Source organism: Nycticebus coucang, chromosome 8, assembly GCF_027406575.1.
Source record: "Nycticebus coucang isolate mNycCou1 chromosome 8, mNycCou1.pri, whole genome shotgun sequence".
Taxonomy (NCBI): domain Eukaryota; kingdom Metazoa; phylum Chordata; class Mammalia; order Primates; family Lorisidae; genus Nycticebus; species Nycticebus coucang.
In genome coordinates, this window is record NC_069787.1 from 127865097 (window position 1) to 127888077 (window position 22981).

Here is a 22981-nt window from a genome sequence, read left to right on the forward strand (position 1 = left end):
CTTGGGTGTTGATTGATTAGTGCCAGTTTTATAGTAAGTACTTGCGGTGTTTCTTTGTCTATTTTTGTAAAACTTTGCTTAGAAGAATGATCTCCAGTTCTATCGAGGCTGTTGCAAAATGTATTAGTTCACTATTTTTTTTTAATGGCTGAGTAGTACTCCATGGCATACATATCCCACATTTTCTTAACCCACTCATATACGGATGGGCACATGCATTGATTCCATATCTTTGTGATTGTGAATTGTGCTGCAATTTGAGTGCATGTGTCCTTTTAATAAAATAATGTTGTTGTTGTTGTTTTTTTCCCATTGGGTAAATACCTAATAGTGGGATTGCTGGATCAAATGTTAGGTCTACTTTTAGTTTTATGAGGCATCTCCATACTATTTTCCATAGAGGATGTACTAGCTTGCAGTCCCACCAACAGCATCTAAGTCTTTCTCTCCACATCCATGCCAGCATCTGTTTTGGGATTTTTTGATAAAAGCTATTCTCATTGGAGTTAGGGGATACCTCATTGTGGTTTTGGTTTGCATTTTCCTGATAAGTAGAGACATTGAACATTTTTTAATATGTTTATTGCCATTTGTCTCTTTTCTTTTGAAAAAAATTTGTTTATGTCTTTTGCCCAGTTTTTTTATGGGGTTGTTTGAATTTTTTCTGCTGATTTGCTTGAGTTCTTTGCAGATTCTGCTCATCAGCCCTTTATCAGATTTATGGCAAGCAAATATTTTCTTCCATTCTGTAGATTGTCTATTTACTCTGCTGATGGCTTGCTTGGCAGTGCAGGAGCTTTTTAATTCAACCAGGTCCCACTGGTTAAGTTTTGTTGTTGCTGTGATTGCCTTTTCAGTCTTCTTCATAAATTCCTTGCCCAGGCTGCCATCTATAAGAGTTTTTCCAACACGTTCTTCTAGAATTCTCATAGCTTCATGCCTTAGGTTTATGTCTACTGTCCATTGTGAACTAAGTTTTGGGAGTGGTGAGAGGTGCAGATAATGGACACATGTCAGTTTCAAATTTAGGGATTGCAATACAAATTTCGTTGAGCATTATTAATGCTACCAGGACCAACGAAGAAAAAAATGAGTGAACAAATTAATCAATGTGTTTGAAGCCCATTTCTCTTTGTCTTTTAAATTAATGGACTCTATATTTATGGGCAGTTTTATATTTACTGAATAATTAGCTAGAAAGAATACCGTAAGCCCCGCCTCCACACACACACTTGTCACATTCAGCTTTCCATTGCTTTTTTATTATCAGTGGAATATATCAGCCCGCAAAAATTTACTTCAGGCTCATTATCCAGTTGCATATCCACAGATTCATAGTTTCCATTTTCCCCACCTTCTTTAGTTCTCTCCATCCCTAAAATTGAAAAATCCACTATAGCAGACATACTCAGAATCACTGTGAGGGAAATAAAAAAGATAAAACCGAGTAGTAATAATTTTGTTCTTGCCTTTGCTTAATCCTGTTCTAAAACTTTTCTTTCTTTCTTTCTTTCTTTCTTTTTTCTTTCTTTCTTTCTTTCTTTCTTTCTTTCTTTCTTTCTTTCTTTCTTTCTTTCTTTCTTTCTTTCTTTCTTTCTTCCTTCCTTCCTTCCTTCCTTCCTTCCTTCCTTCCTTCCTTCCTTCCTTCCTTCCTTCCTTCCTTCCTTCCTTCCTTCCTTCCTTTCTTTCTTTCTTTTTTGCTTTCTTTCTTTTTTTTTTTTTTTTTGAGTTTGGAACTATATGGCCAGTGTTTATTTTTGTGCCTAAATCTAATCTATAATTTTGCCTGTCTGCTCATGCGTGCAGTGACCTCACTTTCCCCTCGGTCTCCTGAATCGCTGCTCAGTCCTGCCCTAGCCGGATGGCTCTCTCACCTGCAGTTCTTCTCTGTGACAAACCCCCTGCCTGAGTCCCAACTGCCACTTCCTGTCCTGCTGCTTTGATTTAAGGTGGGTTCGGAGGAGAAGGGGAGCAACTGAGAAGTTCGCAGTGTCCACAGAGGGGAGCAAAGGCTATCTACACATGCAGCTGGACTCTTTATGGTGTTGTATTCTGAGCCAAAGCTGATCCATTTCCATCTGACAGAAAAATGCTGAGGATGTTTTTATTTTACTGCATACTTGTTAAATACAAGAAACATTTAACTTGTTAGAATGCAGGGCTGTATTCAATGTGCTTAATAAAATTGTAATGGATGCACTTATTTAGAGATTCTGGAATAAATAGGCTCCTGCTGGACAGTAGGAATCACGATGCCCTTGCGGTATCTATCAGCACAAAGGCACGAGCACCGTCTATCAGAGCTGATCACCACCACTCTGGAATTGCCTTTGAAACATTTAAGTGAGATGCAGGAATCTGTAATTACAAAGTTTCTCCTTCCTGGTGACATGGCGTATGTTTGCAAGTAAACTCATGATCTGAACTCTAGAAAGCCCACCTGTCTGAGTTTATTAGCAGAATTGGGGCAGGGGAAATGGCTCAGAAATTCTCCCTAATCCATCCTCACGGTTGCAAAGCATGGAAGGACAGCACCTTAAAAAGGAAACAAGGATTGTTCGCTGGGTGTAGTTCTCAGAAGGAAGGACATGGGATTAGTGGGGCAGCTGCCCACTCCCCCATTTTCCTGTTTCTGATGTCCTGGCTGCTTTGTGCGATAAACTCTTGTTGTCTGAAACAATCTCCCCTCATCGCTCTTCATACCATACTGTCTGCTTTTTATTTCTTCTCTAGCACTTACTATGGTCTGAAATATTTATCTGTTTACTCTCTGACACTCATTGGAATGCAAGGTTGACGACAGTGGCTGTTTTGTTCTACAATGCCTTATATGATATGGGGTCTGACACAGAGTAGGTTTTAATAAACATTTGGTGGCTGAATAAAAGAAAGAAGGAAAGGAAGGAAGGAAAGAAGGAAGAAAAAGGAAGAAAGAAAAGAAGGAAAGAGCATCATGGGTATGAGAAGGAACGCGACGTGAAATGTTGCTCTAAAGGAAATTCTGTAAGAAAGTGAAAGTAGCTGTTCAAACAGCAAAGGACAACTTTAGACCTAAAAGTTTATCTTTTAATTCTACAGAACTACAGGCGCAGAGGGGAAGAATGCTCTAAAAGGTCAAAAAAGTCTATTGCCAACGCAGCCCAGACAATATGTGCACACATACCCATGTGCCTAAAATGGTTTCAAAGTCTTTAGTCTTTATGTGGGAGTTAGCGTTCAAGAATACAACGTGAGCCCAGTACTGGTACTGCCAATGTGTTTAAAGGCTCAGAAATTGTAGGAGCACTGTGGTTTAAATGTGCCCTCTAGAGTTCATGTGTGGAAAACCCGATCCCCAATGGAACGGTGTTGAGAGATGGAAACTTTAACAGGCTGTGGGTTAATGTCGTTATTACTAGACTGAGTTTTTCTAAAAGCACATTGATTCCCTCACTCTCTGCACTGTTTCTGCTTCTAACGGGGATGGCATGGCAGGAAGGCCCTCTCTGGGTGCAGGGACCTGATGTTGACTTCCTACCCTGCAGAACTGTGAGAATGACATTTCTTTTCCTTATTAATCATCCAGTTTGTGGTAGTCTACATGTATTATAGCATCATAAAATGGACTAAAGGAGCAGTGTCTTTTGAAATAACTCTTTACGACACAGTAGGGTCCATGTAGTTTTTAACTGACCAAGATGTGGCTAGGTGAGGAGTTCAGGAAGAAGAGAGTGTAGAATTGTGTGTAAGACAGAAAAAGGCAGGAATCAAGAGAGGGGGAGGTAAAATTAGACGGGGGAGATGTGATAACAGGGTCTGGTCTGGAACCACTCTAGATCTGTCTGGCAGAAAGGGCTTTCGATTTTTTTTTTGTAGAGACAGAGTCTCACTTTATGGCCCTCGGTAGAGTGCCGTGGCCTCACACAGCTCACAGCAACCTCCAACTCCTGGGCTTAGACGATTCTCCTGCCTCAGCCTCCCGAGTAGCTGGGACTACAGGCGCCCAGCTATGGGCTTTCATATAGGTAACTAGAAAGTGGGGAGGGGGAGGTACAAGGACTGTTACTGGCTGTTAAGTTTGTCTCTAGCCTTCAGAGAGTCTGGACATTGCCACTGTTGCCAGGGGCAGGAATTGGAGGATACTGTTGCCAATAGCTGCAGCCACTCAGAACCGTGGCAGGATTTCAGTCCGTGTGCCAGAGGCCGTCTCGAAATTTCTCATTTGCCAAAGCCTGTGCATTTGCTGGCTGCTGCCTGGGTAAGAATAATGCCTTCTACTTTATTTCTGTCACACACATCTCATGCAAGTGCCTATGATCGGCACAAACTAAACCAGAACTCTAGTGACAAAAGACATTCTAGGAAATGTAGTTTCCAGGCTTTGGAGCCCCTGAGACCAGTGGGAGCAGATAAAAGGAAATGAGAACGGTGCCAAACGGCCCACATGCAATCTGGCACAATGGGAGAACAGGGAAAATGGGTCACTGTTTTAAAATATTATTTATAGTTAGTGCCTTTCATTATATCTAATCCTCATTAAAAAAAAAAGCCAGCAGTTCCGAGAGCAGTATGCAAAGAGCTTTTCATGCATTAACACCTTAGGTTTCCCAGCCACACCTGGTGAAACTACTGTTATTAGCTCCACTTTAGAAATGAGGAACAGAGATACAGAGAACAGTAACTCACCACAAGTCAAACAGCCAAAAGTGGAAGGCCTGAAACTTGAACTCAGAATTGACTCTGTACAAAGCTAACGGTTTTTAGTCCTTACACTATACTACTTGATTGGTTCGTTGTTTGATCTATTTATAATGCAAGACCTTTGTCCCAACGCAAAACTTGTCAGTCATTTTACAAATGTCCACTGTTATGTCAGTGGGAACACTTTCCTTTTACTGGGAAAAGAACTAATAAATCTTTAAAGAGTGCCCCCCCCACCTCATCTTGGGCACCTTCTTCTTAATGACAAAGAAGAATATACCATTAGGAGAAATATGATGTCTTCTGAATTTAGAATGAAAGTTTTATGGCATGAGCTAATTTTCACAATAGAGTGTCCACTGTTATAAAACAATATCATAGATTTTGAGGTTAGAAGAGACATTTGAGGCCAAAGAATCTTTAAGATCTCTCCTAATAGAATCCCAATGAGGGGTGGCCCAACCTCTGCTTTAACAATTTCTGTGGGTGAAATTGCCAGGAAAATGGGGACTGATTGATGAGGAAGAGCTCAAGAGTGTCAGATTTTGGGGTGAAGGTAAGATGTTACTGCCTGGAGGCTGCTTGGTCAGTTTTGTCTCAGTGGTGGGAAACATAGTGTTAGACTAGAGGCTGGACCCATTGGTGTTAATTATCGTTTGCTGCTTAATCTCATTAAAACTCTAGTGAGAGTGTCTATGGTACATTCAAGATGGCCAGAAATTATTTGATAGTCCTTGCATTGAGGAGTAGGGCCCATGCCCCTTACAGTTGAGGATGGTTGGCCTCTGCGACCGCTTTGACTGACTGGATTCAGCGGAAGTATTACTCGGCCTGTTTTCAAGTGTAGCCTTAATAGAACGGCAGCTGCCATTTCTTCAACACTTTCTTTGGGAACCCTGAGCCCTGATGGAAGAAGTGTGAATATCTTGAGGTTGGCATGCTTGAGAGACTTGGGATTGGCAGGCCCACCTGAGCCCAGCTTTGTTCCATTTCTATCATGGCACCAGGCTAGTTAGCCTCTCCGGGCCAGCTCACCCACCAGCTGATCAATCTTGGGTAGAGGTCTCATGAAGCAGAAGCTGATGAGACAAGCTGATCCTGGCCTGAATTTCTGACTCATAAAATTATTAGCTATAATAAAACGGCTGTTTTAAGCTACTGAGTTTGGGGTACGTTGTTATATACCAATAGATAATTGGAATATAAGATAGGACAATAAATTCTGTAAACTCATCCTAGAAATAGTGCTATGCACCTTATTGCTAAATATCAGTATGGTCACTATCGAAGTATTCCTCTTGGGCAGCTATGCACGAATGTCAGCGCTTAATCCACCTTTCAAAACACTTTTTCTAGATGAGTTTGTGAACTTAATTGTCAGAACTTGTATGGTGACAGCTCTGATGGCCATTCCAGAAAAAGAGTTCCAAAACTGCCTTGAAGGGTGGTCGAGGCACTGGCATTAGTGCCTAGCTTCCCAAGGGGAGCACTTTGAAGACGGCCAATGAGGTATCTGTTTGCAAACTTAGTTGTCCAACCTCATGTATCTGTGGGATTGGTGTGTGTTGTCTAACCTTGGCTGGCCTCAGCTTGTCTCACTCACTCACATTCTTCAGGTCAGCTGGGGATGCTACTGCAGGTGGTGTCCTGTGAGGCCGGCTTAGCAGGGGCAGCTGTCCTTGTTTCCGCTCCTCCTGTGACCAGGAAGCCGGGCGTTGGTATCCTTTGACAGCTATGGCAAAAGTGCAGAGCGCGACTGGAAATACACACAGGCCCTTGAGACCTAGGCTTGGGGCTCATACCCGGCCACTTCCTCAAGTTCTATTGGCCAAAGTCATTGCCTGAACTGAGAGTCAAGGGACTGGAGTATAGACCCCATTTCTTTTGTGTGGGGCACTGCAAAATTCATACAGCGAAGGACGTGAGTGCCTTGTATATAAGGCAGGGTGAAAAATTGGGGATAATCATGCAATCTACTACATTTATTCATTTCAGTTCAGCAAACATTTGTGGGACACTTATAACACTTATCCCGAACATCATCGAGAACACGGATACAGAAGAACCCTAACTTTCTGCGCTTGAAATGTCTACAGTCTGGGCAGGATCAGGATAAGTAGCGGGTTACCGCATTTAGGTTCTCTGACTGGAGACCTCTAACTGCTATTTTGACCTTTACTCTTAATCCTTTTGTTAAGATTTATACCACTTTTAACATCATGCTTAGCATGTAAGTTATGTCTTATTGTTATAGGGACTTAAAATTTGCTTGACTAGTTGTGCAAATTTTGTTTGGCTGGGTTTCTTTTTTATGTTTTTTACACATACATGAAAAATTTTACATAAAAAGAAATGATGCATCTGCATTGTCAGTCAAGTTACACCAACATTTGCTTCACTGTCATTCAAAGGGCTTCGTGTTTTCCTGATCTCTGAATTCTTGGGGAGCTTATCACAGTCTTAAAGTGCGGCCAACATGATCCTCTAACACCTGTATTTAAATCTACAATGCAAGAGAAGTGTATGTGGGGACAATTTCCTGCCTTCAAATGGGGATGCTGACTCCCTTCTCTATGCTGGCGCCCTTCCTTCATGCCCCGTCTGGTGTGCTCTGCCCCCCTCTGTAACTTTGCTTAGCCACACCAACGTGCTCCGCTGTCAGAGCAGATTTATCATCTCTCCTAGTAAGCTCCCATTTCTTGTCTGTGGGAAGGTAGTTTCTTTTACTGAAAGGTCCAAAGCTGAGTTCTTTCTTCAGCCTTTCTGATCCCTCCTGCCTCCCGGGTGGCACGGCACAGGGGGGATATGCATGGTTGACAGTGGAGTAGAACAGACCTAGATTTTAATCTCAGTCCCACTACTTACTAGCACTGTGATCTTGTGCAACTATTTAAACTCTCCCTGCCTCAGTTTAATAATCCATTCTTCAGATTACCTTGCATGATTCCTGGGTGTTGTAATTGAAATAACAATCAGAATGTGCCTAGGGGAACAGGCTCCCTCCACCCCACCGGTTACACCTGTTACCTCTTCCTTGCTCCCTCAGGAGTGGTTTGCCGAGATCTACCACATGTCTGCAGGGTCAAAAATGCTTTGTTCATACAGAAGACTAAAGCAGATACGTGTTAGTAAGGAAAAAGAAGGGTCATTTCCCCACAGGACCTAACATGTTTGTAAGAACATCAGAACGATCCTATAGCTTGAACACTCAGCATTCTGGAAAACCTAATTCTTCTTAAAGTAGTGGGAGAATTAAAAGCCACCAATATTTCAATATTTTACTTAGGCCAGCGGTTCTTAATCTGTGGGTTGTGACCCCTTTGGGGGTGGAACAGCCCTTTCACAGGGATCACCTAAGACCATCCTGCATATCAGATATTTACATTATGATTCATAACAGTAGCAAAATTATAGTTATGAAGTAGCAACGAAAATATTTTATGGTTGGGGTTCACCACAACATGAGGAACTGTATTAAAGGGTCATGGCATTAGGAAGGTTGAGGACCACTGATTTGGGCCTTCTGCCAGACTTCTGATTACTCTTTTGCCTGAAGATGTGGGTGTGGTTATTTTTGAATTCTTTACTGCAAGAAAGATCTTTAGGGATGGGGCTGGGCTTTGCTTGTGTTTATATTTTAGGATACCACATAGACTTCTTAGATGCTCAAATACATGTCTGTTGAACCAATGGTTATTTTATTGAATGCAATTGTATGAACTAATGAACGATCAATTGTTATACATGCAAGCAGAATATTTCTGTTTAGTTTTTGCTGCAGTTGGTTCAGCTAGATGAGTTGCCACGCTTTGTGTGCCCCATTCGTGGGGTGCAGGTGTGTGTGGATGCGGGTCTGCGTTCAGGGAGGTGCAGAGTGAGGGGGCCCTGACGCCGTCCTCTTTCCTTTGCTATCTCTCATCTCTCCCCACAAGACTGTACACCCCCTGAGCACAGAGACCGTCGCTTATGTTTTTGTGCTTGTGATGTTGTTAACATTCAGTCAACATTGGTTGAATGGTGGAATGGGGTGACAATGACAACTTGAAAGGAAGTTAGCACTTTCAGATTTTTGTGTGATTTTGGAAATGTAGCATTCCCCCTCCCTTCTCATCTGCCCTGACGGGTAGTTCTATCTTCCCCATTGCTCTGTTCCCTTGAGTTATGTTTGGATTTACTGTTCGTTAATCTCATTCTTCTAAATGCCACATGATTTGTGGAAAAGGGTTTAAGCTCTGAAATTAAACAGACCTGGAGTCCAAATCTGTAACTGACTGTGTGACTCTCAGCGAGGTGGCGCCTGTGAAGGTGAATGATACTGTGTCCCCTGCCTGTGGTGAGACCTGCTGGGGGTCATGAATGTAAGGCACCTGCTCAGAGTAGGGTCTCTATTAAAATTAAATGATGGTTTTACTATTCTTATTTCCATTCCCTTTCCTCTCTATTTATCTTAATTACTCCTCCCTTTTATCAGAAAATGTGCTTTGCTAACCCTGGCAATCTGTTAGCAGCCACTGGACGGCTGGGAATTAATGGAGAATGGAATATTGTGAAATATCAGAATTTCTCTTCATTTGGGAACCTTCTATCATTTCACTGTGGACTTTGATAAAGGCCTTTAAAGAATAACCACACTTTGCCCCATTAAAATAACACAAGAATAAATGAGCGCCTCTAAAAAAACTCCCCAAGTTATAAAGCAAAGAGTTGGAGAGTTAAATGGCATGTGAAGAGAGTAAGGCTGTAGCATATATTTAAATTTATGATGTTTTTTATTGTCTCTTTCCATTTATTACAATAGATTTTAAAAAATTATTCTCACAACAGGAGCATTATCCCTAGTAGATTTAAGGACTATTTCACCAGTATTTTTTTTCTTGAAATAATTGAGTTTGCTGGAATAAACCATTCCGCTCAATATTTTTCATCTCCCTCTAATACAAATGTATTTGATTCCTATAAATCTTAGCGAGATCAGTCAGGAAATTATACATATTTATTTTCCACAGGGTATGTGAGTTATTAAGTCATGTTGCACTTATTATAGATCATGTTTGCTATTTGGCAAGATAATTTGAATGATTGAGAATCATATTTTAGAACATGGAACACTGAGAAAATGACCAGAAAAGACAATTGAAGCAAAGTGTTTTTTATAATATTCTGTTGTGAGTCAAGCACACATTTACATATAAAATATATCAAAAATATATCATTTTACCGTTTGCATACTGTTCCTTTTGATGGTTCCCATAGACACATAGTCCTCTTATGTAAGTTTGCGTTTGTTACCAGTTCATCTTTCCTCTGGACCTCACGTGATATGTGTATATTTATTTTCCTATTCCCTTTCTTCCAGCCTCAACTATGTGGCTATTTTCTTGGCTTTGTGCCATTTTAATTATCTTGGCTATTGCTGGTATGAACACAATAGCAAAGACCACACCAGACACCAAATTTACGAAGAAATCTGAGGGGAAAGAAGTACCAAAGGGTTTAAAGCCGTCGGGTGGCCCCGGTCCAGAGGAGGAACCAGCGCCCTTCCCAGAACCGGCCGGAGTGGCAGCGCCGGTCCCCAAACCTGCAGTCCCGGACTCGGCCGTCCGCCCGGCCACCCCCTTCGAAAACTCTCTTGAGACGGCTGGTGTCTTTTTGAATTGCTGTGATTGTTGTTCTGCTGTCCCAGGGCAGAAAGGAGAACCTGGAGAGACTGGACAGCCAGGTACGGGTTAACGCAGAAGGTGCGGTTCTCCCTGCTCGGGGGTGGGCTGGGAGGGGCTGGAGCTGGTGGCAGGCTCATGTGTAACATCGTAACCAATGCTAATGGGCACTGTGTTGCCCATAGTAGTAGCCACTAGGCTGCCAAGGTGGCATTAATAAATATTAAAATTAAATTAGATAAAAAATTCGCTTCCATGGGCATGCTAGCCATGTTTCAAGGGCTGGAGCAGCACGCAGCCGGTGCTACCAATCCAGGCAGCAGAGATATGGAAGGTTCTGTCTTTGCAGAAAGTTCTGTTGAACAGCGCTGGTGAGAGCAGAGTCAGGGACCACCAACCCAGTTCTGGTGCTGTAGCTCTTTGGTGACTGACACAGGTGTATAACCAATGCCATCTTTTCATTAGTGACTGACTCAAAAGGGGAAAATGCAACTTCCGTGGCCTGGTAAGAATGTCTGCTGACTGATGGGTTTTCTGAGTCCATTTGTGGTTAAGATTAGAAATGAAATACTGGTGAGGTGGAGAATGAAGCTCCAGATTCAGTTAGCCTCTCATTGAAATTCTGAGGCAAAATCGTGTCCTGGCCCAGCGATTTTCTCCCTCAAACATGATGGTTACATATTTCAAAATTTCAGGTGTCTTTAAAATATATACAATGAATATACTTGCAGTTTTATTCTGATGTATGTTGGCCTGTACGGGGCCACATAGCAAAGAATTTAATGTGAACTTAAAATCAGAATATCAATTGCAAATTCACTATTTCCTGGAAAAATACATATATAAAAATATTTGTTGTGTCTTGCCTGAAGTATTTAAAGTTACAAACTCGGTAATTAGGGATCTGCACTAAGCTTTCATTCATTTCACCCTACTGCAGGGATCTTTGGGGAAACGTGCTCATTATTTATGCAGAATTAGATTAAGGAATAAAGGAGAGATGGCCAGCGGCCTGGAGCACCGAGATTTCTGGGTTGCTACAACACTGTCTGAAATGAATAAGACTCAGAAAATTATATTTGCCAGAATTCTAGTATCCTACTTGACAGGCAAGCAGCTTGGGGGTGAGAACCCCAAGACCATGGTCAAGTAGACACAGCTCATTGCTAAACTGTTTGCTAAGCCTGTGATGTCCATGACATAAGGGCTTTTGTTTTATCCAGTAGTGGATTTAACTGGGCTGTTCTCAGAGTTCAGCCTCACTTCCAAATACTGTGACAGCTGCTTTCAAGATGTGCCTGCAGGGGGGCTCATACATCTTAGCTCAATGGTCCCCAACACCAGATTCATGAAAGTCAGTTTTTCCACAGATGTGATGGCGGAGGGTCTTACAGCAGGTGGAGCTCAGACAGTGATGTGGGTAGTGGTGAGCTGCTGTAAATACAGACAAAGCTTCACTCACTGGCCCACCACTTGCCTCCTGCTGTGTGGCTCAGTTCCTAACAGGCCGCAGCTACACCTGGACAGTGGGGCGGGGGTGTGTTGGGGACTATAGTCTTAGTCTGACTTGTTCTGCCATAGGGCATAGTGCTTAAGAGCACAGAACACTGGGTCCATCATGGTCCTCCCTGAGGGAAGCTTCCTTCTCCAAGTCCCAGTTTCAAAAACAGAAAAATGGGATAAGTGATGGTAACTTCATGGAATCGTCAGGAGAACTGAGTGAACTAACATGTACAAGTGATCATTTGTGGTCCCTGAAATAGAATAAATGCTCAAAAAAATACTTTTTATTTTCCCAGTTCTGTGGTAGGAATCTGGTTTGATTCTATTTTTGAAAGCTCTGAGCCTGAAAAAATTCTGTTTTAATATTCAGAGAGAGAGAGAGACATTTGTTCTTGTTTTTCTAGTATTTTGAGGAACACTTTTCTCCCGTCTTTTAAAAATTAGAAAAACAGCATAAGAGAAACATTGAACAAACCGGAAAAAGGAAAATAAACTTACTCAGACCTAATTATTTTAATTTGTCCTCATTATTTTTCAGACCTAGGTCATATGAACACAGGTGCACACACTTATTATTTATATCACATTTTGCATTATCTACTTTGAAAAGCCATGAGTCTAATATTATAGAGTTTCTGAATGAAAATGCTTTGACATTCAGATATACCTAATGGCCAGCAAAAGTGAAATTCCCCTGAAAATTTTATCTTCTGCTTCTCTCATCCATTCAGATATCATAATCGACACTTACAATGTGTCAAGAGTGGCTAGGCATTTTATATAATCTCGAATCTTTGTAAAGATGTTAAAAATGTTATCACATTTCAACTGATTTAATTGCATTTCATGGAGTTTTTGGTAAGTCCACCAGAGGTTGCACCACCTGTAAGTGCAGAATCTGGAGTCCAGGCAGTTTTGTGTACCTGGGAGCCCCAGCCCTCCTTGTTACATTCAGTATTATGGCATTTAGGTAATTGGACTCAGACGTACATCTCACCTACAGCCAGAGGCAGCCCCTCCCCGCCCCTCTGCCTTTGTCTGTGTAGTTGCTTTGAACTCGGGTGGGACACATCGCAAGGTGACGTGTAACTGGCCGTCCTGTTTGCTTCTACCTTCTCTGCTTATCCTCTCTCTGCTCCTCTCTTTGCAATCATTTCTTTTTTAGACAGAGGAGATAAACTACCACCTTTGGTTATTTGAACCTGTCTTCAGCCTTAACCTCCATTGCAAGCCATTTGTTAAAGTTTTCCTTCTCAACAAATGTGGTATCCTTTCAAAGAGCCATCCTGGTGAACATAGTTTTCTCCATTTTATCAGCCTTAACTATAATTAAGGTAAAATTAATTAAGATGAGATATTATAATTTCGTGTGCACTCATGTATGTGGTATGTAGTTAAATCTCAAAGAACCTGGCCATAAATTATTCCAACTACATATTATTTTAGGGGTCAAGAAGCAATTCTTATGGCTTGGACAGTGATGAGGTGCAGGAAGGATAATTATCCTAGGCATAGTTTCCGTGTGGGGCCTGGGTGGAAAGGCACTGGACTGAGGGGATGAGCCCTGTGTGATCTGAACTTGGCCTATCTCCCAGCCTGCTCCCATCCTTGACTGTTATCTTCATCCACAGTGCTCTTTCAGTTTCTTAAAAACACCATGCTTTTTCTACTTTTGCTTTTCCTGAAATGCCCCCTCCTTTTCTTTTGCTTTGGGAAATCCTGGTCTTTTCTTTGGGTCTTAGCTCCATGCCATTTTCTCAGGGAAGTTTCCTCTGACCTCACAAATTAAGTCCCTTTACCATAACAATAGGACCTTCCTTCATATCCTTAAGTAGAGTGTGGCAATTTCCATTGATTTGTAGGATATTTACTTGTTAAACATGCATCTTTCATAGACTTTGAGCTCCCTGAGAGTAGAAATAGCTGGAATGTGGATGGCTGTATTCCCAACAGCCATCCTTACCAGGGTGCTTATGTAGGCGGGCTCAGAAATACCCCGTTTCCCCGAAAATAAGACAGTGTCTTATTTTAAGGTGTGCTCCCAAAGATGCGCTAGGTCTTATTTTCAGGGGACGTCTTATCTTTCTGGTAAGTAGGTCTTATTTTTGGAGGATGTCTTATTTTCGAGGAAACAGGGTGGTTCAGGAATGAATAAATAAGGGTGTGAATGGAAAATCTCAAAGTGCTAAGTATTGCGTTTTAACTTTCAGTCTGAAAGTGCGGTGCACATGAGGTTAAGTGTCAGATAATCATTTCATTCTGTTGTTTGATGTAGTGCTGCCTCCCTGAATCATTTGATCACTGCCATGAAGGCAGTGACAAGTACTAATGGGCTCAATTTACCTATTCAGGTAGTGCAAAATTGCAAATCAGACAAAAAGGGTGCCCTTAGAACTCTGTGATGGTTTATTCTCACCAAGATTTTATCATTAGGACATCGACAGTTGTTGGTCTCAATAAAAGGACTGTCTTTCCCCTCCCCTCCCCTGGAACCTACTGAACTAATAAATTTCAAAAGAAAAATTTTCTACCCTGATGGGTTTTAAATTCAATTTCCAGGTCCTAAAGGAGAAGCTGGTGATATGGGGATCCCGGGGTCACCAGGAGTTGTTGGGCCCCAGGGCCCAAAAGGACATAAAGGGGAGAAAGGTAGGTAATTCATTTCATTTTCTGTCAAAATTCAAGGGACATTCTGTGTCATTTTTCAGGAGAGCAATTTGCTAAGTAAATACTGGATTCTTGAAGGTGGATGATAGCCTGCTTGCTAGGAGAATTTAAAATATTTCATTTGTCAGTTGCGGGAACAGAACTTAATTAAAAAGGAACTAAATAAGAGTAAAAAGTGATTTGGGGCCAGTCACTTCATTTCACCTGGAAATTCAGGGAAATGGACTAAATATTTATTTGTATTGATTACTATGAAAGAAGATTTGTAGTTATGAGTGCTTTCATAGGCCTTTTCCAGAAACTCTGTAATTCCAGAGGGGTATCAGTAAAGAAGGCATTCTGCCCCAGAAAATCCCTGGGTCTGTAAGTGCTTAAAGGTACTGAAGAAAGGTTACAGACTCCCTGGGACATTTAGAAATTCCTCAGTGAATATTGGCGGCCTGTAGAAAGACCATCTATCTATCAAGTTAAATGTTTTAGCCTCCGTGTCACATGTCAAAAGACCTAATATCATCTATGTATCACGCTCCACATAGCTCAGGAACTGCCTAACTCATTTCTGGTAGAACAGTCAGTGAAGTAATTACTCCAAAAAGATGCTCAGGGAAGAGAGAGCTACTTCACACTTGTCAGTTACGTGATTTTCATTCTTGGAAATATTTAATCCTTTTGTGCCTGAATTATGTTAGCAGAAAACCCTGTGAAATAAAGATGAGTGATGACCCTCCCCAGTGATTCATACATTTTGGAAGCTAGACTTCTGGAAGTAAAAGAAAAGATGGGGAAGTATCATAAAATAAGGTTCTTAAGAATGTTCTTTGATGAAGGATCAAAAGTAAAAATTCATTCAGCCAGTCTCTATAAAGTGGCTACTCTACTTTCCTTGGACTCTTACTTAAGATTGTGAGTTTAAAAAGTGAGTAGAACCACTGAATTTATGTTAACCACGACTTGACTGAGTCAATTTAGCATAAGCAACTAGCCTCCCTAAATGAACTTGAGAACCAGAGGAACTCCCAACAGTGAAGGCTAATATTTGAGCACGGGCAAGCACTGGGAATAGCATCCGTTCTCCACTTCCTTTTAGGGTTGGGTTCTCTCCTAATGCAACTGGATATTTTTCTGATGTCCTGTAGGCTAATTTCCACACTTTGTCTTTTATGTGCATTTTAAATGGAGGAGCTAGCCACTTGGAAACCTCTGCTGTGTGATATGTGGTGAGATTTCTCTAGTCTTGTCTTGTGTAATTAGGGGGAGGCTGTTCTCATTCCTTTTAATTTGACTTAGGATTTTTTTTTTTCCCTGACAAGAATGAAACCAAATGTTAGTTATATCATAGCTAATGTGCTTAGAAAATTGGTGCTAACCCATGTGGTGTGAGGTCAAGTTTGACTTTGTACAAATTTTAAATTTTTTCATACTTCGGATCCTTCTGTGATGAGGTGGTGACAAAGATTCTGCTCTACCTTCCTTGAAGGGGAAGTACTATAAACTTCTATAAATTAAAAGTGTTCCGGGTGATGAAATGTGCTCTGTTATATGAGCCTCTAAGTTGTAGAAGAGGTTGTATTAATATCAAATAAAAGTTTTATTAGAAGAAAGACCAATTTAAGTAATAAAATAATGGTAAGATCTTGTAGCACTACCTGTTACAAAGGAAATGCTCAATAATAGTGAGATATTATTGATACCATTGTTATTGCTCTAATCACTTACAGGGAAACACAATCTGGTGTGACTGTACTGTGATAGGATGAGCTTTTAGTGAGGTCCAATATAAAAACTATATTTTATGGCAATGGTTCTCAACCTTTCTAATGCCTTCTACTGCCGCGACTCTTTAATATAGTTCCTCATGTTGTGGTGACCCCCAACTATAAAATTATTTTTGTTGCTACTTCATAACTGTAATTTTGTTATTGTTATGAACCATAATGTCAATATCTGACATGCAGGATGTATTTTCATTGTTACAAAGAGGTCACGACTCACAGGTTGGGAACTGCTGTTTTATGGTAATATGGCAAATATCTGAAAACCCAGCTCTTTCAATTTTTTTAAAGCATGAATTCTCACAATTCTATAATTTGTCCAAAAAGTGTATAAAAATATCCAAACACAAAATGAAAATTGGCTTTTCCTTGATGCTCTGTGTCAAGGACATTTTTTTCCCCTGGATAATTGACTAGTTTTAGTCAATTGCAGAATGCTGTATCCTGTGTTAAAATTCATATGACATTATTTCTTGGGCATCGCAGGCATATAAAGAAGACATTGCAACTATTACTGAAAATTCATAACAGAAAAAGCTTAAACATGTACATGTGAAATACCTGCAGGGCTCCCCAGTTTTCTGAGAGGTTTGAAGTGCCGTGGGAAAGCAGAGGGGAAAGATTAATTCTGTTTGAAGGGATCGGCACGGCCTCCAGAACTCTGTTAAATGGTTTACTTTCAATTAGGATTAAATACTGTATTTCTAATGATCCTCAGTAAATTACTTTCCCACACTATTTTACCTTTAAGCCATTTTGGTTAAAGAAAACACTGGGATGTGATGTGGTTTTGAAATGAGTGTTAGAAATATTGTAAGAAATGTAGATGGCAAGAAATTAATCTTGGTATCATTTTAGGACTTAAAGGAGAACGTGGAGACCAAGGAACAAGTGGAGTTCCGGGATACCCAGGAAAACCTGGAGAACAAGGTAGAGTATGAAATGTGTCTACTGGGCACAGACTCGTGTACACAATGTGTCTACCATGCACAGTTTCGTGTACACAACGTGTCTACTGTGCGCAGTCTCGTGTACACAACATGTCTACTGTGCACAGACTCGTGTACACAACGTGTCTACCGTGCGCAGACTCGTGTACACAACGTGTCTACCGTGCGCAGACTCGTGTACACAACATGTCTACCGTGCGCAGTCTCGTGTACACAACGTGTCTACCGTGCACAGACTCGTGTACACAACGTGTCTACTGTGCACAGACTCGTGTACACAACGTGTCTACCGTGCGCAGTCTCGTGTACACAATGTGTCTACCGTGCGCAGACTCGTGTACACAACGTGTCTACTGTGTGCAGTCTCATGTACACAATGTGTCTACCGTGCGCAGTCTCGTGTACACAACGTGTCTACCGTGCGCAGACTCGTGTACACAACGTGTCTACCGGGCACAGTCTCGTGTACACAACATGTCTACTGTGCACAGACTCGTGTACACAACGTGTCTACCGTGCGCAGTCTCGTGTACACAATGTGTCTACCGTGCGCAGACTCGTGTACACAACGTGTCTACTGTGCGCAGTCTCATGTACACAATGTGTCTACCGTGCGCAGTCTCGTGTACACAACGTGTCTACCGTGCGCAGACTTGTGTACACAACGTGTCTACTGTGCACAGTCTCGTGTACACAACGTGTCTACTGGACACAGACTCATGTACACAATGTGTCTACTGTGCACAGTCTCGTGTATGCAATGTATCCATTGTGCGCAGTCTTGTGTACACAACGTGTCTACTGTGCACAGTCTCGTGTACACAATGTGTCTACGGCGCACAGACTTGTGTACACAACGTGTCTACTGTCTACAGTCTCGTGTATGCAATGTATCCATTGTGAGCAGTCTTGTGTACACAGCGTGTCTACTGTCTACAGTCTCATGTATGCAATGTATCCATTGTGCGCAGTCTTGTGTACACAGCGTGTCTACTGTCTACAGTCTCGTGTATGTAATGTATCCATTGTGCGCAGTCTTGTGTACACAGCGTGTCTACTGTGCACAGTCTCATGTACACAATGTGTCTACCGTGCACAGACTTGTGTACACAACGTGTCTACTGTCTACAGTCTCGTGTATGCAATGTATCCATTGTGCGCAGTCTTGTGTACACAACGTAGCTACTGTGCACAGTCTCGTGTATGCAATGTATCCATTGTGCGCAGTCTTGTGTACACAACGTGTCTACTGTGCACAGTCTCGTGTATGCAATGTATCCATTGTGCGCAGTCTTGTGTACACAACGTGTCTACTGTGCACAGTGTCGTGTATGCAATGTATCCATTGTGCGCAGTCTTGTGTACACAACGTGTCTACTGTGCACAGTCTCGTGTATGCAACTGTCTACTGTGCACAGTCCTGTGTATGCAATATATCTACTTTGTACAGTGTTGTGGGCAGTATGACCCTTTGTTCTTTTCCTGTTTGTGTTTAACATTATTAGAGAGGTCAGCTGAAAGGGTAAATCACTGTTATGCTTCCAATAAAACATGTGCTGAATTATAAAGATGAAGTTTAGAGACGAGGTATAAGCATCTGAGCTATGCTTAAAATGGAAAATAAAAACCCCAAATCCTTTTGCATTTCAATTTCTTTGCTGTAAGGTTTGGGGTTTGGTGGGGAGGGGAATCTGTACATGTAGGAGAAGACTTTGGGACCAAATGAAAGGATAATGGAATACAGCAGGCAGCTATAGTTTTAAAATTCTTTATTTAGAAGTAAAAAAAAAAAGGTGGCTCGGTGTCTATAGCACAGTGGTTATAGTGCCGGCCACATGCACTGAGGCTGGCAGCTTCAAACCTGGCCCAGGCCTGCTAAACAGCAGTGACAACTGTGACAAAAAAAATAGCCAGGCGTTGTGGCAGGTGCCTATAGTCCCAGCTACTTGGGAGGCTGAGGCAAGATAATCACTTAAGCCCAAGAGTTTGAGGTTGCTGTGAGCTGTGACGTCACGGCACCCTACCGAGGGCGACATAGTCAGACTCTATCTCAAAAAAAAAAAAAAAAAAAAGCTACATATGCATGTATGAGGTCCGAATATAAACTACTGTTTCTTGGAAGCATTACTTTTTCCGCCATGAAGAGCGTGTCATGATATAAAGTGCTTATTTTAAGAGCCTCCTAGGCACAGCCATTACCGAGGCAAGAGCCAAGTTTCTAGGATCCAATTAGGTTTTATTTCCAGTTTTTGAGCTCCGTGGTAATAGCATACTGTTTATAGTGTGTGCGATCCTAAAACATTGTTTTAATTTCCCATTTCAGGAGGACTTGGCCCTAAGGGGGATAAAGGAAACACTGGCCTGCCAGGAGTGAAAGGTCAGAAAGGCTCCGAAGGGGACGCCGGTGACAACGGCACCAAGGGAGACAGAGGCGACCCAGGGACAGCGGGCCCACCAGGCTCCACCGGGGGGCCTGGGACCAAGGGAGAGAAGGGGGACGCGGGGGAGAAGGGCTACTGCGGAGAGTCTGGGGAGAGGGGAGGGAAAGGCCAGAAAGGGGAGGGGGGCCTGAAGGGAGAAAAGGGTAACAAAGGGGACCTGGGGACGGAAGGCAGAAGGGGCCCCGATGGTCTGCCTGGCGCCAAGGGTGATCCAGGCACTAAAGGGGAAAAGGGGGTGTTGGGACCTCCTGGTCTCCTGGGACCTGCTGGGCCAAAGGGTGAGCTTGGGAGCAAAGGGGTCCGAGGCCCTACCGGGAAGAAGGGCTCTCGGGGCTTCAAAGGCTCCAAGGGCGAGGTGGCCTGTGTCCAGCAGGCAGCTTTCAGCGCTGCTCTGTCGAAGCCTTTCTTGTCCCCTGACACCCCTATAAGGTTTGAAAAGGTTCTCTATAATGACCAAGGGAATTACAGTCCCCTCACGGGGAAGTTCAGCTGCACTCATCCTGGGACGTATGTCTTCTCCTACCACGTTACTGTGAGGGGCCGACCTGCTCGCATCAGCCTCGTGGCCCAGAATAAGAGGCAGTTCAAGTCCAAGGAAACTCTCTACCACCAGGAAACGGACCAGGCCTCTCTGCTCATCATCCTGAAATTAAGTGCGGGAGACCAAGTCTGGCTTGAGGCATCCAAAGATTGGAATGGGGTGTATGTCAGCGCTGAGGAGGACAGCATCTTTACTGGGTTCCTTTTGTACCCAGAAGAAACTCCTGGAATTTCACCATAAATTTGTGTCTTGAACATTGTAGTTTGGGTTTAGTGCAGAGGTTCTCAACCTGTGGGTCACGACCCCTTTGTAACAATGAAAATACATCCTGCATATCAGATATTTACAGTATGATTCATAACAGGAGCAAAATGACAGTTATGAAGTAGCAACGCAAATAATTTTATGGTTGTGAGTCACCATAACATGAGGAACTGTATTAAAGGGTCACGGCATTAGGAAGGCTGAGAACCATTGATAGTGGAATAAATCAGAGTTTATTTAGAGTTTCTTTATATTTAACTTTCTTTTTTTTTCTTTTGGCCGGGGCTGGGTTTGAACCCGCCACCTCCAGCATATGGGACTGGCACCCTACTCCTTGAGCCACAGGCGCCGCCCTCTTTTTTTCATGATTATAAAATCAATACAGAAAATTTCTAAAAATTACGTCACCTGGAGCTAATTACTATTCCTATTTTAAAACATAGCGTTTAAAAATATTCATCTGTGTTTGAAAGCATATTTGTATTGAATTTACAGTTAGCTTTTTCCTCATTTAGCATTATAATGGCATTTCTCAAGCCATTTGAACAATGTTTGTATACAAAAATATGAATGAGATTTGTAATTAATAAATATGTCCTTATTAGATACATCATATAAATGTGTGTCACTTCCTTCTGCTTGAATATGAGGCCAACAGCTGTCATAGTATGATACTGGGTCTTTCTTAAAGTTTTTAATTCTCTTGGGAGTGTTACTTTCCAACAAACTAGAACTATTCTCATGTTAGTTCAATTCAGGGAGAGTACAAAGAAAGAGTGGTAAAAACAACCTGAAGTATATTTCATATTTATCAATGTGTAAGGATTAGCTCATAAAACCTTTATTATATGGACTTGTGTACTGGGTAACATGTAAAAAAAAAAGTCCATAAAGATATTGCTCCAGTGTAGTAAAGATACTATCATTTATCAAATTATTGTGCTTAAAGAAGAACTGAATGTCTCCAAATGATTAAAGAATAAAATTAAATCATCATTGATCTAAATTTTGGCCTTTTCTTCATGGTAAAATGTTTAATTAGGCTTAATTCTTTGGCATCATTATCATTATCTCAGTAATAATTAATTCTAGTTACTCAGTGATAACATTGCTGGAGTGGGTAGAGGTTTGGGAATTCATTTGCAAAGTGAATGTTTAACAACTGAGAATATTTGATAATTCAGTGGTTTTATTTTTTAAAAACAAATTTATTGAATCCAAATTGAATTAGTTTCTATGAAAGTATAGTCATGCAGATTGCAAATCTTGGTGCATGGAGCCAGGGAGTGGGTGGTGGAGATCTTCAGGATCTTTCCCAGCCAGCTTTGGCAAGCATCATTATTCACTTGGGATTATCCATCTATCTATCCATCCATCCATCTATTCATCTATCTATCTATTAGAACAGTGTTTCCTAAACTGTATTCAGAGGAATACAATTTCCTAAACTGTATTCAGAGGAATACAATTTCTGGAAGTTATTATTTTGTGCTTGAGTACGTTGGATAATTGCTTTTGCATTCTTCAATACTTTACTAAGAAGAATGTGTTTCAGTGCTATCCAGGACATTACAAAAGATGGGAAGTCACCATCTTTTTTACGGCTGAATAGTATCCCACAGTGTGCATGTGCCACAATTTGTAATCCATTCCTGAGTTGATGGACATTTAGGTTGTTTCTGCGTCTTGGTGTTTGTAAATTGAGCTGTGACAATCTAGTTCAAAGGACTTTATGATAAAATGATTTTTTTTTCTTCTGGGTAGATGTATAGTAGTGGGATTGCATGGTCAAATGGGAGGTCTAATTTGAGTTCTTTGAGGGTTCTTCATACTTCTTTCCAAAAAGGCTCTATTTGTTTGCAGTCCCACCAACATTGTAAAAGTGTTCCCTTCTCTGCACATCACGCCAGCATCTGCAGGTTTGGGAGCTTGTGATGTGGGCTAATCCTACTGGTGTTCAGTCATATCTCCGTGTGGTTTTGATTTGTATTTCTTTGATGATTAGGGATGATGAGCATTTTTTCCTATGTTTGTTAACCATTCACTGTCTTCCTTAGAGAATGTTCTGTTCGTGTCTCTTGCCCAGTGACAGATGGATTATTAGCTCTTTTTTTGTTGTTGTTGATTTGAGTTCTCCGGAGATCCTACTTATCGAGCCTGGAAATTGTTATTTTGGACCACTAGAAAAAGAGTGGGTTTTGCATCAAATATTGGATGTGCTGCGTTCTGTGTCTTCCCCTCGAAGATTTATGAAGCACATTAATATAGTGATATTCCTACAGAAAATATATTTGTTTAATTTTGGCTTATCCAACAATCTCAAGTTTATTTGGGGTATAGAACTCATCAAGTAACATCCCTTGGAACCGCATTCTGTAAGATAAGAATTCTGGAAGTGATGCGTTAGTTTCTCATCCCAGGATTACTCAGCAGGCTGGAGTGAAGTCATTCCCAACATCTCTCCCTTTCTCCAGCTCTTCTCGGTTTAGATAGTGAGTTTGCTTTA

The 22981-nt window shown here is 41.6% G+C and overlaps 1 protein-coding gene across 1 annotated transcript in view; it reads left to right on the forward strand.

The window, feature by feature from the left end:
- OTOL1 (otolin 1) overlaps positions 1-20516 on the forward strand; it is a 48434-nt gene extending 27918 nt beyond the window's left edge. The window contains exons 2-5 of the mRNA XM_053600727.1: positions 10037-10399; positions 14400-14489; positions 17138-17209; positions 19553-20516. Coding sequence (XP_053456702.1) covers positions 10045-10399; positions 14400-14489; positions 17138-17209; positions 19553-20451 — 1416 coding nt within the window. The 5' untranslated portion in view covers positions 10037-10044 and the 3' untranslated portion in view covers positions 20452-20516. The remainder of the gene's footprint in view (positions 1-10036; positions 10400-14399; positions 14490-17137; positions 17210-19552) is intronic.
- The last annotated feature ends 2465 nt before the right edge of the window (positions 20517-22981 follow it).